This window comes from Fundulus heteroclitus, chromosome 16 (assembly GCF_011125445.2).
Source record: "Fundulus heteroclitus isolate FHET01 chromosome 16, MU-UCD_Fhet_4.1, whole genome shotgun sequence".
NCBI classification, from domain to species: domain Eukaryota; kingdom Metazoa; phylum Chordata; class Actinopteri; order Cyprinodontiformes; family Fundulidae; genus Fundulus; species Fundulus heteroclitus.
Genome location: NC_046376.1, coordinates 30,657,259 through 30,673,681, shown reverse-complemented (window position 1 = coordinate 30,673,681; position 16,423 = coordinate 30,657,259). Strand labels below are relative to the sequence as shown.

The window sequence follows — 16,423 nt, the reverse complement described above, 5'->3', positions numbered from 1 at the left end:
TCCTTCGTTGTTGCCCTCTGACCTCTTCCCACATTTCAGAAAACAACTTTGTTCCACGAATGAGATGGTGCAACACTCACTCTTAATCTTGACCTTTCAATGCAACACCTACTTTCAAACAGTTCGGGTAAACACCTTTGTCATTGAGGAATTCATCGGACATGCCTGTACAGTGCCTTGCAAAGGCATTAACACGCCTTCATCACCTTACAAAACGTATATGTTGGGACTTTGTGTGATAGATCAAAAAATAGAAAATTAGGACACACTACTAAAGTGACCTGCATTTTGTGCTCGCCAGTTTTGCTAATTTTTTTTTCTCACCAAAAAGGCCCAACTTTATTACAATTGGACTTATGTGGATTACATTTCATTCTGCACCACATGGACCACCCACTGGTGTACACTGGGATCCTGTTTGTATATACACAAAATGGCAGCTCAGCCTTCAACGCCATCAACCCAGACACCCTCCACCAGAAGCTCACCCAGCTCACAGTGTTGGCCTCCACCTGTCAGTGGATCATTAGCTTCCTGGCTGACTTTTCCGGCACCTGAGAAAGTCCTAACTCAAGGACACTGCTCAGAAGAAGTCCCAGCAGAGACTTGACTACCTGTGGCAACACAAGAAATAAAACCTTCCACGGGAGCTGCTGGTCAACTTCTACACTGCCATTATTCAGCCTGTCCGGCGTTCGTCCATTAATGTGTGGTTTGGCTAATCCACAAAGCAGGAAAGGTCCAAACTGCAACAAACAATTAGGCTGAAGAGAGGAGCATTGTGGCTGACCTTCCCTCCATCCTGGACTTGCACAGGTTTGGGGTCAGCAAAAAGGGTGCCAACATCTCTGCTGACCCCACACATCCTGCACACAAAACTGTTTAGACTTTTACCTTCAGCTCGCTGCCACAGACCACTGTTTGAAAAAAAAAAACAACAACAAAGAAACATCCGTCAAAGAGACAGTCTCTTCCCTCAGGCTGCTAAGCCAATGAACACAAGGACCACCTCACAGCATGACTAGTCAGCTACACAGCTGTGAAACAACAATATATTGCACCAGCAATTTATTGCACAACAACCAGAGTCAAATTCCTTGAATCTGCACACAATCATCTGATTCTCACCCTGATGTGACCAGCAATGCTAAAACCAATGATTGTTAGATGGATTTATGTCTGAACTTTTGCTGGGTCATTCTAATTTAAACCAAACTAGTTAAATTTTGACAGGAGTTCACACCTACGTGGGTCACCACAAGGAGGGAGTTTTTTTTTTTTATTAAGGTACAGTTACAACTAAGTGGATTTTTTTTGGGGGGGGGGGTATCAACGTAAAGGGAGTGGGTGAATACAATTGAATGATAAACATTTTGGATTTGAATTTGTAAATCTTATTTAAAATCACATCTCATTTGCCTTCTACTTCATAATTATGTTCTACTTGGTGTTGGTCTGTTGCATAAACCTCCAACTACTTGAATTTTGTGGGCTATGGGGGCCACATGTTCCACGTTTGTGGGCTGTTTTCAAGGTTTTTTTTGGCAATTCAGAACAGAAGAAAGCATCGAACAGCTGGTTTCAAAGTACGCAGTGTTCAAAGTCAACCACGTTGACACATGACGGGAGACCCCCGGATAACGTAGCCCGTCCTGAAAAGTCACTGGTACTTATATGGTCAAAAAAAATCCTAAGCATGTACATACCAGGCTCATTAAACACGGGGTTTATCGGCATCCTTTCTCCGCCCCTCTCAACTCTTTCAAGTTCATTTTTCTCCTGTGGCGTTTGGTCCCGCCTATCCGCTGTCAATCGTTTTTATTGTTCCCGCCTCCCTCGGAGCACGATTGGTCCAAAGTGCGGCGATTACCAAATGAGCGGCAGCCATTGGATGGTGGGAGTGCCACGTGACCAGTTAGACCCGCCCTCTCTGCGTTGGACCGCACCCCGGCTCGAGCGAAATTAGCCGAGCCAGTAAGCGGACAGCAGCAAAGGGAGGAGGGAGAGAGGAGAAGAAAAAAAAGAAAAAAAGAAAAAAACGACCGAGAGGGTAACTGGGTGAAGTTTGGAGAGGAAGCGAGCGCTGTAGTTTAGTCTGAGCTCTGCTGTCGACAGGAAAAAGAAGTTTGACTCCGGCGACGCTGACTGAGCCCTCCGGTTGTTGAAAGCCACTCTCTGCAAGGCGAACGGCAACCAAAACCCGGTAAGCCGTGCTCTTTTTTTAGGCGCCCATGTTTGGCTAGGTGCTGTTTTCTAACTCCTTCAGTAGGTTGCTCCGAGCAGCAAGTGCAGCGAACCAGGAAGCTCGCTGTGCTAGTTGGCTGCTGCAACTTCGCCCTCTCCAGCGAGCTGGGTGGAGCGGCAACCTCCTTCACTGATTTAGCCGCAGGTTTTTTCCGCTTATAACAGTACGCTAATGCCATTATGGGTTGTCTTAAATAAATACAAATAAATTAACGCACCTAAATGTAGGACTAAAGGCCGTCAAACACCGCCGTGGCAGCTGGCGAGAGGCTAAAGAGCAGAGCGGCGGAGGAGGAGGAGGCAGAGAGTGATTTTGCTTGAATGAATTGTTGGAAAACCCGGTGAAGATTTTCAACTCATGTGGATGTGACATAATTTTTTTTTTTTTTTAAACCTACAGTCGTGAAAGAGACACGTCTGTTGAGCTTATGAACTGCTACAGTGTAGCGGTCAGAGACGGGCACCGTGTGTGGCCGGTAACATGTCTGACTAGCAGCATGGCGTCACCGTTTTACCGGCGCACTTAAAAAAAGAAAAAAAAAACAAAAAACGGAGCTTTTTGCCGCCCTGCGCAGCCTTAACTTCAGGCAGCATCCTGTCTGCGTTATAAACCTCGCCTTGCACGTTTCATAGGAGTTTACAGTGATTTATTTTATTTTTTGCTTTATAGGAATAAAATGTCAGCATAATTCCAGCTGGTTTTAAGTATAGACACAATTGAGTTATGTAAGATTTCTGCCTCACTTTGATATTAACTCTAGAAGTGAAACGCTCAGGGGTTTCATGTCAAATCAAAGGGGGATAATTTGAAAACGCATCAAAAAAAAAAATCAGTCAAGTGACACTTAGATCATAGATAATAGATAAGGACAGTTGGTGCATTTTCAAATCTGACGTTCAGGAGTAAGTTCTTACTTTTTTTTTTTTTTTTACATCCCTCGATTTATATCAAAACGTATAAAAGTTCTGATCCAGCAAGGAATATGTATGACAAGCACTGGCATAGCTTCTCTTTTGTTAAAATATGAATCCCTTGAAATGACTCGTAACAGTCCGTTATTTAGCCAAAAGTGTCCTAAAATACCATGAGCTTATGGTGTTGACCCAAATTATTTTAACACATTTATAACATGATCTAATTGTCTTTAAAACCAGATGAATGGTTCAGCTGCAGCAAAAAAAAAAATAAAAATGTATATTGTGTCATATAACTTTGAATTTTGGAACATAGACTGTATAGAATACCTAACTTTTGTAGCAGTCTCCAACTAAATGTGTTTATTGCGCTGCTTTCCCATTTCTCTCTTTATAGAGCTGTGGTGGGAGAGTGAGCAGCACTTTATAGTAACAAGCTGATGTTTGCTGATCTGTCGGTCATATTATGTGGTCAGGTATCTAGTCTGCAGCTGGCTGCCTGTAATAGGTGGCGCTCCTCCAGTTTCCACCAATGGTTTGTTTTGCAGCCGGGAGCACTTCCGACTAGCCAGAGTTGTCCTGCAAGCTAGGCGGAAACGTAGCGGCCTCGTATCAGCCCGCTAACCCGGCGGTGCAGCAACAAGCGGGGGAGGGGCCGCACCACCTTGCAGCTGGAGTTAGCAGCCTGCTCACTGCGGCACTTTCTCTGGTCTTATCAGAAGAATTTTAACGTGACAAAAAGTGTAACGCTTGGTATACAGGCGACCGACCCCTAAAGTCCACGTTGTGTTTAAATGTTGACGTGAAGGCAAATTCCTGAGGGGAAAGGGAGATTTTGTTCAGTTCGAGACTAGCTCAAAGGTAATGAATGCAGCCAATTTTTGAACCAGATATATTTTTAACGAGGAAAATGAGGAAAAAGATAGTTGATGGTCTCCATATTGAGGAAAGTTTGTCTTTTAGATTAGCCACTCGATAACAAAAGACACAAAAAGTGACGCCGACGCCCCTTAGAACTGTCAAACATACCTCTGGGATTGTTGTGCCAGAGCCTCTAATTGTGTGACGGGTCAGTCTGAGGGTTGCGTTGCGTCTCGACAGACATTTTCATTCAGCTGGGAGGAGGTACACATGATGCCACCATATGCACTGATTGACAGTCTGGAAGGTGTCACATTCTCATCGTGCCGCGTCTTGTTGCGTCTACCAGAGGGTTGTTCTTTGTCCGCTCCATTAGTGTTTGCTCTGTTTAGGTGGCATGTCATTGTGCTCCCCGGGACGCAAACAGTCTGCGGTATGCACGCACTCCCCAATCACTTGGAGAGCTGCACACAGGGAGGCTTAGTGTTTGCAGGATTTATTGCTAAGTTTTGTGGATTATTGTTATTTTGGCCCCGAGCATTAAAACACCTTATTGGAGCCAAACGCGCGTCTTGTTGGAGTTTTTCAGGTTCTCCATTGGGAGGGTTTGCGCAGCAGTTCTGGATCGGTCCGTTTGTAATCAGAACCATATTTTTCAGATCAGCTGTTTTCTGCCAAGAGGCTATAAAACTACGATGAAAGCTTTCTACTTTAACCCTTAATGGTCGCGCCTAAATATGGCCGAATGAGCTTTGCAACCAATTTTTAATTTTTTTTTCAAGCTACCCTCATCTTTCAGGGCAGTGTCCTTTTAAAGCAACACGCTGGGTGACATCGAATGTGTCATATCCTGTTATTGCGTTAGAGTTTTGGTAAATCACGTCCTTTTTATCATGTTGTGAAACACTCTCTTGAGGCAAGTTCTGTTCCTATTGCCAGTTCTGGTGCTGTTATGGAGCCCCATGCAGAGATTATTGCATTCCACCATTCATGTGTCAGCAAAGTCCGTACACAAGCCCCCCCTAGGAGGGTTATGTACCGAGCGCTGGACCAAATCAAGTGCAGATGAGCATAGAGTTTGGGTGTGAAGCTGTTCTATCCTGTCAGAAGGGGACGGTCTGAGCATACTGGGGGTTGTTTTTGGTGGTTTTGGGACGACATGACACTGAGTGGTACACTGCAACCCGTGGCTGTCATCTGCAGGATGCCGTTATTTCTCTCTTGGGTTCCCAACTGGGAAAGCTTTGGAAGGCTTTCCTTTACGGTCCTGTGTTGGCTTACTCCATTTTGCCTTATTGCAATTTCTAACAGGAGTATATGTGCCTTTTTATGAAAAACAATGTCGTTGCTAGCACTGCATGCAACTGGACTTCCTGTCTTTAATAAGTAGCTTTTCATATAGACTTTGTTTTCAAAAAGGAAGTCCAGATGCCTTTGGTTAAAGCACCTGGGGTTACCACGATTAAAGAACTGTGAGTTTCTGCTTCGCTCAGTACACTATACACATAATTTCAGCAGAAACAATAGGTTGTCTGTTCTGCAGGAATTTTTCAATCTTGTCTATATGTTGTGGCTGTTTGCTGCCAGTTGGGGACAGTCTAAGGAATATGGACTAGAGATGCTCAGATATAAATGGACATCTTTTGCATTTCGAGTCATCTGCTGAAAGTCTCCCCAGTTCTCATTTATTCTTATAGATCAGAAATTATTTGTACATTTTTGGACATCTCCTAGTTAAAGTAAGATCTACGTTAATGACCGCTGTTTAAGTAATGCTAGCTACACTGTCCTAACCGCTAATATAAAAGGCTAATGGCAGATTAAAATTGTAGCTTTCTAATTATTTTGTGTTTTTTGTAAAATATTGGTAGAACCCTGTTCTGCTTTGCTCAGAATTTGGTGCAGTATGCCTCTAATACAAGTTATTGACCTCTAATGGAGCAAAAACCATCCTGGTGTTTTATGTAGCCTATAAAAAGAAATTGGAATAAGCCCCAAATTAATATTAGCCTGTCAAAGCTTTACAAAGGCTGTGGATCGGGATTTGGCCTCAAAGGTTAGATTGGTGGGCTGCTAAAAATAGAGCCCAATTTATTTGGGCTCTATTTCTTGATGCTTTTTACTGTGTTGTGAAACACAGTCAATGGACGATTTATTTATCCATGGATCCGGTAGACATCACTTTTTGTGCTCCACTGCAGTTGCCGTTTATCATTGTATTTATTTAAAACTGGCACCATTTTTACCAAATAGGTTTCAGCCCATTAATTGCCAAAGGATTGTTAGCTTTGTAAATGCATGTAAGCAAATCTTTCTGCATTAGCTGAGTACCCACAATCCCTCGCTCTGTGCGGTTTGTGGAGTGAGGTTGACGCCGTTTGCAACCAGTTGTTAAGTCTTAATGCACATTTAAACCGCCACCTCGCAGATTTCTTTTGCCTTTTGTTCCTACTCTACAGCTCGTCACCACCCAGACATTAGAGACGTTTCCTCCGTCTTTCTGCACATAGCGGCACCTGTAAAGCTTCCCTGGAGTCAGACAATACCAGGAAATGACTCTGGCTCAAACAATGTAAAGGCTCGTGATTTCAGGGCTCAAAGTCAACTGCACATAACCAAGTAGCTGCTGCTTTGTCTCTGTGGTCGTGGTGTATTGCTTGATTAGAGTTTACGGACCTGCAATCGGCGCAGGGCCAGTTTAATGATTACCTACGGCTAAGGACACATTTATAAAACCATCATTGCAATTAAAGAAAAAAGCTAAAACTGGAGAGGGAAAAAAAGCTTTAGGACAGAAAAAATCTAGGTTGGTGTAGATGTTATAAAAGTGAGGTTTGTGTGGATGTGAGCAGCACACCTGGTGAAACTGGTGTGGTTAATGGTCTCGTCTAGAGATTGCTAAACACGTTGGCGGCGTGCATTTCAGCCTCGCTTTGGCCTCTGAACTTTGAAACGCGCCGTGTAATTGTCTCTTCGTCCCGCTCATCTTCGTCATTTATCTACCACATACAGCCAAATCACACCGCTTGCCAGATGTCGCCATTTTCAGCTCAACATGTGGCCGATCGAACACTGAATATACTGCTTAGTTAGCTTGTGACTCAGCGAATGCTCAGATAACAAGCGATAAGCTGGAGAAACCCAAAAACGGGAATCGCATGAAAAAATCAGCAGGCTGAAGTAGAGGAGGGGCCGTCTGGAGATAAAGTGAGCGGGACAGAGCTATGAGGCAGCGCTGGTAGTGAGAGCCGTTTATCATTCGGTGCTTTGGAAATATTGGATGCAAAGCAGCATTCCTCCCAAGGAGAAATGCTGCTGACAGGAATGTTGATCGAAGAAATCTTTCACTGCCCGTTGAAAGGTTTGCTTTTATCTCCCTGCCGATACTTTCCAGTCGTCTTTAGGAGAGGGCTGCTGTCGGCTGTTGCCAAATAAATGGTAAGTTGTGCGTTCAGGTTTCTAACGAGATAAGTTCTGAGATGATGGACGAGGAAAATGTTCTTTGGACCTTTTTTTTTTTTTTTAAAATGACAACTCGTGTTTCAGTTTATCTTTTGCTCTTTGACGTTTGACTGGAGTTTCTAGGAAGTCTATATTTTGACTTCCAATATGGGACTGGTTGAGTTAGACATAATGCAGTGTAGTTAAGCCTGAAATAAAGAATTTAAATACTGCAAAAGCTGAAGGTTACAACCCAAAATAAAACTCTGGAAGACCGCCAGCTGATATGAGATCTGCCATTGATGTTACTAAAGGAAAGAGTTTAAAAGGAGAACTAAAGTTAGTCTGAATTAAGAACAGGTCCTTTAGATAACCTTAAGGAAAAATACCTCAGTTTCAAAACATTTCTAACTAAAATAATCTGTTTTAGGCCCCAATTGCTTTAACCTGATTCTAGCCAGATGGATTTGGTTCAGCAGAGCTCCACACATCCATCTGGGATCGCTCCATTAGAGATGTATTTCAGAAGGAGGGGCCTTATCAAAAATCCTTGCATATGATTGGATAAACCACTTGTCCGTCATCTTTGCTGCTGTGCTACTTCAACCGCTCACATCCAAACCATTGTTTCCACTAACAAAAGCATTCAAAGCTGTTCTCTGGTGTTCTTTTAAAGAATTAAGATTCGGTAGACTGAACAACACTGATTTTAAAAAATAAATAAATAAATAAATAAAGCAGCATCAATGTTACCGGGGGACCAGATTTCTCTGATGAAAACCGGGACCTCTCTGATTTTGCTAAGCGGGCGGGCCCTGAGTCTCTGGGAGTTGGTGTGTTTTACCTGATCTGCAATGCTGACGGGTCGGGAAGGTGTGTTTGGCTCAGGTCTTCTACCACATCAGGACAGTGGCAGGACGGGTAAATACCTCCTGCTGCGTTAAACTTTTTTACTCCATCGTGATACAGCTTTTGCCCGGGTAATCGGGTAACGTATCGCTTCTCTGATACGACACATCTATGAAAATCCAGCCCAGCGATCCTGATTGGCTCGTCCGTTTTCTGTGGTATTGAAATCCCTTCCAATGACTGCCGAGAGTCAGGTTATTGTTGTTTTTCGTTTAAAACTGAAGCACAGCAGTTATTAATTACTAAGTAATATATGTAAAATGTACTTATTTTCAGTTTAACACACAGACATAATCAAACATGGAATACCTGCTAAATTTACCAGTAGTTGTGAAGTAAAATGCAGCTTGCAGAGAATAATTGACCTTTTTTCCTTCTGTCCCTCATCGAGCTGCACGGGTGTAACGAGCTGAAATTAGCTGGGTAATTAATTAAGCTATTTGCTCAGGTGGCGACTTGTTGGCAGACATCCTGCTCATAGCTTACCCACTTGTAGTTTCTTATTAAGATGGCAGGAGACCTTGATAAGGTAGGCGGGTGTGGCTCCTTTGGTCTCACGTCGTCAAACTGGTGTGAGATGTCATCCATTCACAAAAAGCACAACAGCCGAACGGAGCTTTCTTAAAAATGTGTCTGAGGCCTCTTTCAGCCAGCTGGACAGCAGCGTGCAGCAAAAGTCAGTAGAGGGACGGTCTGTTTTACTCTATGGTCCATACAGTGGAAGGAAAACTCCAGCCACTGTGATCATTTTCATTAAGTTTTAAATGACATTTCTTAGAGTTGTGACAGTGGTGTTTAAACTTGAACCAAATAAATAACAGCTTGATTCTATGTAACAGTAATTTTCCACCCGAGAACCACTGGTTCAGCGGATGCGGATCCAGTAAGACTTTAAATTAATGTACGTAAAGTCTGAGATTAAAGCGTCTGCGAGAGAAAGTACAGGGGTGTGCTCCTTTAAGGTGAAATGACTCAGCAGCTCTTTGTTTGCTGCTGAGGGTTTGCTTTAAAGAAGACATAGCACTTTGTCCGACACCTAAACAACGTTCCCAAGATGACGAAATAGTTCAGTCAACTTGTAATTTCCTCTTTCCTCCCCTCTCCTCCGTTGGGCCCACCCTTCCCACTCTGAGATAAGCATGGCGGAGCGTGGCGGGAGCCCAGAGCTAACCCTGGCTGGCTGGATGTTGCCTGCCCGTCTCTGGGGCTCGGAGCCGTCGCTCGCTCATTAAGGGTGAGGGAGGCAGTAAAGCTGAGAGGGAGCAGAAAGGGACCTGTGCGTACGTTGGAACGGATCATCCGAACGGTTTAAATCAAGCGGTCTGAGCAGCGCTAAACGATAACCACAGCATGAGCACGTCAGCCAGGAGGAAGACGGCTCAGACAGCGCTGGCGTGCGGCTGTGATGGGATGCAGTCGGTGGGAGTGAGGAGTTATTGACCTTGTGCTTTGATTGATAATGCTCACGATGGAACAGTAAATACAGCCCAGCTGGGTCATAGCTCCCCGTCCAGCTGGAGGAGGAGGAAGAGGAGGAGGAGGAGAGCTTATTTGTACTTGATCAGGCTGTGTGAGGTTGTCTTGACTTCTTTTTTTTTTTTTTTTCCCTCCTTCTTTTTCTAGCTACGTTAACTCGAGGAAGTTCAGCGAGGCGGAAAGGAATGAAAGGGAGTTTAGAGATTGGATCTCTCTGGTTTTATCAGGACCAACATTGGCCTGCTTTCTGAGTGGGACTGGGAGTGCTCTGTAGCTCTACTCTTCCTCTGCTCCTCTCATTTCTGAATGACGTTCTCCAAATCCAGGCTGCTCTGTTGTTCTTCATAACCACAGTCTAGTCCACGGGATTTTTTTTTTAGAGATGATCCTCCTTCCTTCCCTACAAATTAGTTCATGGTTCCTCTTCCAAACCAACACTCCCTCTTTTTTTTATGAGAATTTATTTACTTTTATTGTGAATTTGTCTTTCTGCACAACATGGAAGCATTAAATTGTCTTATTTATAAATATCGCAAAGACTAATTGACATTGCCTCACTTTTCTTCAGTCTTGTCCATCACATCATCCCCACAGCTCTGATTTTTAGCATCACTGAAATGGTCATAAATTGTGGGCAGCCAGGGCAGAGTGCTCCATCCATGTGGTGAACTTGCACATATTGATCGTGGAGATTTATTATATCGTGCAGGTCTTTGTTTTCCATTTGAAGGGTTTTAGAGTAGCTTAATCAGACTGTTTCCCTTTGTTCCTGTACAGCTTCCCTATCGTCATGTTTTCAGGGAAAGACTTGTTCTGAATATTTAGACCGGCTGATCTACTTTTTATGCCGTGTACTTCAGTGTAAACCTTGGATGGTGTAGGAATCTGGTGCGTTTTAATACTTTTACTCCTTTTTCTTGTTTGATGTCAACATCCAGAGCTGCACAGGAGAGGGCTGAGGCTTTAAATTGGCTGGTGGGATTTCTTTGTCCCTCCTCTACTTTCTATGTGGAACAGCGCTTGTCAAACTAAAATAGCTGATGGGGTAAATTTAATCCTCATTTCTCTGGAGAAATGGTTTGTGTGTCGGAGTCATTTTTCTGTGTCAAGCGCTGGAGTCTGACTACATCAGACATCTACTGAGTCAAAGAGGCCAAGATGAATGAGTATTTACGCATGCCATATCTAAACAAATGTGGGATTAAATAAATGAGATGTACAGAATAATCAGAATTTAAATCTTACATGTTAATATGCTGTTATTCAAATAACCGTCCCTGCTACCTGTTGAATGGGGTTAATGATGAGTTTTATATTAAACAATTAATGCTTGTTTCCGTTTTTGTTTAATATCAATACAGTTCATGTTTTTGTTTTTTCCCCCCATTAGTTGCACTTGTGATTCTCCTAGGGCTGGGCCAAATGGTTAAAGAATAAAATCCCAGATTTTTATTATACCAAATCCAAATTTTTCCCCTTTTTATTTCACAAAAATTAAATTCTTTTAAAAACTTGCTGAATTCAAAGTGCAACTAATTACAAGCCGTGAAACATGATTGTAAAACAAGATGGCGGCCCTGCCATTGTAAACAATGAAAATATAACTTAATGTTTGCTGGTGGTATTACGCGATGAGCAAAGAACAGGCTTCACTTCACTTATGTAATGTCAAACTAATTAAAATTATATATAATGAATAAATTAAAGTACCTCGTATTATGGTAAAAAAAAAAGGTTTTCTCTTTACAATATTTTGACAAAATATTTTCTTAAACCTATTTTTAGCAGTGCAAGCTATTCTCTTCATTGAAGCCCAGTGAGTGCATTTGCAAAACAAAATTCTGATTTTTTCCAAAAATCTCAATAAATTGTAAATTCGGATTCATCAATTTATCTCCCAGCCCTGGTTTCTGCATAAAGCTCTAACTGGACCACTCTTACTGGTTTAGCTGTTTCACATGCAAATGGATCTTAGTACTAATGCACGCTTGACTGACGTGACTTGAAAAACAGGATGTTGTCCGTAGAGGGTTTTAGAGATCCATTATCTTTTGTTAATGTAAATTTTCTTCACAGCTTTTTTAAAATACGGGAAACTAAAGCTGCTGTAGGGCCCATGCGTTAACTTTGCAGCATGTCCGCTCTTCTACAAAGCTAAGAACGTAGAGACGTACAGAACATGTTTACTAGACACGTGATCAAAGTTTAGACAGTTTTTGGAGGAAGTACACCTTAAAGAAACGACAGAACCATTTTCAACACTCACATCAAAGACGATGAAGCACAGACGGTAAACTATTATCACTGGGGGTTTATCCTGTCCCTTGAGTGGAAAGTTTGCGGGCCGGGAATTAAGGTAGAGCTAAGACATGAGGAAGCATCAGCAAATATGTCTGAGAAAGATGTGAGGGGAGGATGGAGGACAGATATTTGTGGAATGCCTTTGCTTGCTGGCCCTCCCTGATAAAACGGTTAGTATGGCAGGAATGTGACCCTGAAAAGATTGGATAAACACAATGGAAGGAGGGTGGCTATAACCCGGCATCGGGAAGACGGGGTTGTGGGATGGAGAGGAGGAGGCTTGTCTCCAGCTAAGAGGGGAAAAAACAGGGTTCACGGTGGAGACTGAGGTCAAACAACCCGGGAAGAGTTGGTAGACGAAGTCAGCAGTGAAGGGTATCAGCTGTTATGCCGGCTGAGATCTCATTGATGGCGTGTGGCAGATGAGGGAGTCATGAGAAAATCACAGCAGTCTGGAGCAAATTAAATGTCATAACCTTTCATTTCTGCTTAGAGAAGCGTGCTTGTGTTCTACCAAGGCTCGGTTCAAAACCCCCCAGACTGCCACTATGGCTCCCTGAGCAAGACCCGTAGCCCCAGGTTGCTCCCTATGGGATGGCTTAAATGCAGAAGACACATTTCTATTGGAATGTACAATATACCATATATTGTATAAAACAAGGTTGTTTTCTACAATTATTAAATGGACAAAAGAACTAAAGTTTCCATTTTATACTGGCTTCGGCTTCTCATATTAGCAGCTAGCATGGCTAGTGTTACCAAAACAAGTCTCAATGAATGAATGAATGAGTAAATGTAAATCCCCAATTGAGATTTCTGCAAAGCCACCAGCATTCCTAAATCCAGCTTGTTCTTAGACAAGCTAGCCTTACTGTTATCTGCTGAAGTTCTCACTCTCCTTTGAAGCCTGAATAAACTGCAGGAATCAAAAATACAGTTTCCTTTAAAAAAAAAAAAAAAAGTATAAATGTCTTTGCTTTCACTGACTTCATGTTCAACACTTCACTACAGATAGCTAACTCTTTAATCGATACGAGCATCCAAACTGAAGTTGTTTAGTGTTTAGGTGTTGCTCTGTAACCGGTCAGGGCAGAATAATCTGAGGCCTAGATCTTCATGCATCTCTGCTGCTAAACAACATTTAAACTAAGATCAGTTTGCCTGCGTTAAAAACAACTTTTCATCACGAGTAATGCTCATTACTCTGTAATATTTCTTTGTAGTCTATTTTGTTTCAACATTAGGAAAGCACAGCTTGTTGGCTGACGTTTTTCTGCTTTGTGCAATCAGTTCATCTGATAAAGTGAACGAATTTGGCAACAGATCATCTCTACTGTCGTAGTTGTACAGTAGACGTAAAGAAAAGCCTGCAGACCTCTGCTGCATGCTTTCAAGCTTATGGAAAGGCCTGAGTATTGGAGCGCCGTCGGCTGTCTGATGAGGAAAAAGGGCGCGAGTTAAAAGCCGTGTTGCTACTGGGAAAATGGTGTCATGCTACTGCAGCTTTGAAATGAGGTCGATAAAAGCCTCCGGCTGTGCTGTCAGTCAGTGTTTATGAATGCCTGATAGCATCACTGCTATACCGTGGGTAGATGAGTTGGATGTTGCACTTTTCCCTGGTACCGGTTTTACCTGTTCAGTCACTTTCTGTTGAGCATAAATGGTAGTTCTCTGTCAACAGGTTGTTCCCTAAGAGCTTTCGTGCTTTTTAAAGCCAAACTAATGTATGCTGGACTTTGATGTTTATCTGTCGACTGTGCATTGTTGCCCTTTGGCATGTATGCATGATGCTTTGGCATGCAAACAACTTTAAGATAATCTTTTAGGATCTGTTAAAATGTGAGAAGTTGGAGCGTGCCCCGCCCACCCGAGTTTCTCCGGTTGCCCTGCAGGAAGAAACCGTTTGCTTCAGTCTTCTGGTGTCGGTGGGGCGACTTAATCAGGGTTCTGTTTATTCACCACTAAAGGGCTCTGCTTGTTTTGAGCATAAGAGTTGTAAGAGCTTGTTTCAGATTGCTTTCCCAGCTCTTATTGGGACAGTTCAGCCCCCGCTCATGCTGCTCTTGGTTTATGACTGCTCAGAAAGCAATTTCTTTGTTCCTGTAACAAGATTACCGTAGTCCGTTCAAGTCATTGGAGCGTTCAAGTCAAGATAATTATGCATTTATAGCATCTGCTCTGCTAGATTAAAATGGCATGCTTGCTGTTTCACTCAAGTAGTCAACATCTTAACTATCATAGTTAAGAAACTTGATTGACAAACAGGTGATATGCAGTAATGTGGCTGATTAAAAAGGGTTGCTGTCGTCATTTCATAGCAAACACGGATATTTTATTGAGAAAGTTGCTTCTGGCCAACATCGACCGTTCTCTGGTTGTTTCAGTTTATGGTTGGCTGGACCACCTTACCACCTCTGTACCTCCTGAAACCTTTGATACTGCAGTAGGCAACCAGTGTCATCATCAGCTATATTACAGTCTTAGAGAATCTGAATGCAGTCTATGTTAATAATTAACTCACACCTACTGCAGTCCAAGCAATTCCTTGCAAGCAAAAATACACCAAAGACCTTTTACCTATCAGAAATAATACGCTGTTCATTCTTGTCTTTAAAGGATCAAAATATCTATTCAATGTTTTGGCCGTAGTAATCAACAAAAACATGGCCAAGAAATGAGCGCTTCTGGTTTTGGTGAGCCGCTATCAGCCCCGTTCCTCCTGCTGGGCGGGACCAGAAACCAGCCAGTAGGTGTACATCAGAAAATGAAAATGTCTTTCCTGTAAACTATGTGGCTCCAGGTGCAAATTACCTTATTATCCAAGTGTGCTGACATCAGCAGTTACACCACTACCTATGTAAGTGAGTAAAGTAAAACTTTGGCCTTTACAAGTTTCTAGTCTACTTGACTGACGTTGATAAAATGTTGTGGATGGGCAGCCAGTAGATGCTGTTGGTGTAGAGTAGTTGAAATGTTCAACGCACCATATTTAGGATGACCCACAGTAACTGGATGGGACAGAAATATCCATTGCTGTCAGGAAAACTGGATAAAAGGCTGCAGACTCCAGAAAGTCATTTTTTGGGTAAAGAAGTAACGCTGGTTAAATGTAGCGTTTTATTTTTAGCGCACTCTCAGTTGTCTGGGAGTATCTGTGCCCAGCAAATGGGGAGCTCCAGCACCCAATACAGTCTTTCTTTAATGGTCAATGTTATTGCAAAGGTAGAATAGTAGGTGCTTTCATTTTTTATTTGTATAAATTTTTTTAGACTCACAAAAAGATGTGCTTTCTGGATGTTTTGCACGGGGTGCAACTGACATGTTGCCCCACAGGGGACCAGCGACAGGTTTCTGCTGATCCAAGCATTCAGGGAAAAGCTGAGTAATGTTAAAAAACAAAAACCTGAACAATCGAAGCGTTTTCTCTCTTTATGACACACTTATATGACTCCTAATGGTGCCTCTGTGCTAACTGCAAACGCCGTCTCTTCTCTTTCTGAAACAGCCACCATGTCGGACGCGGACAAGTTTCTGTATGTGGACCGCAACGTGGTCAACAACCCGCTGGCGCAGGCTGACTGGGCCACCAAGAAGCTGGTATGGGTGCCTTCGGAGCGCCTGGGCTTCGAGGCGGGCTCCATCAAGGAGGAGCACGGCGAGGAGTGCGTGGTGGAGCTGGCAGACTCTGGGAAGAAGATCAAGGTGAACAAAGACGACATCCAGAAGATGAACCCGCCCAAGTTCAGCAAGGTGGAGGACATGGCCGAGCTCACCTGCCTGAATGAGGCGTCTGTGCTGCACAACCTGAAGGAGAGATACTACTCTGGACTCATCTATGTGAGTATGAAGCCCTGAAGCAACCTCACAGTGTGTTTACTGAAATGTGCTAAAGTAGGGATCATTTTTTTTGCAATTTCCACTGGCTGATGGGAAAACAGTCCGCCGCGATGCATCTCTGACCGCTTTTGATCTCCGTCCAACCCAATTATCTTCTCATTAGGCTCTGTAGTGTAAGATGGCCCATTGTGTGCAAGCTGTCATTGGAAAGAGACTGTGCAATCCGTTAACGCAGTCAGGATTCAATTGTTTCATCTCTAAGCTATGTTCCAGTATGGTAATGTTGGCTTCTCTTCCTCTGTTTGGGATTTGGTCATGTAAACAGGAAGCTGCAGGGAACAATGTGCCCCAGAGTGCAAGAGATTTTAAAAACGTGTGAGATGGAAAGGCGCCGCTCCAGTGTTTTCAAAAAAGGGGCAAGGAATGTAAACCGTGTAAC

General features: G+C 43.1%; 1 protein-coding gene across 2 annotated transcripts in view; it reads left to right on the top strand.

Annotated features, from left to right (window-relative positions):
* Positions 1-1,998: 1,998 nt before the first annotated feature.
* The window catches only part of LOC105929904 (myosin-9), a 37,629-nt gene continuing 23,204 nt past the window's right edge, over positions 1,999-16,423 (top strand). For both annotated transcript variants that reach the window (XM_012867838.3, XM_012867837.3), the window contains exons 1-2: positions 1,999-2,203; positions 15,653-15,984. In XM_012867838.3, the coding sequence (XP_012723292.2) occupies positions 15,658-15,984 (327 nt within the window). In that variant the 5' untranslated portion in view covers positions 1,999-2,203; positions 15,653-15,657. The remainder of the gene's footprint in view (positions 2,204-15,652; positions 15,985-16,423) is intronic.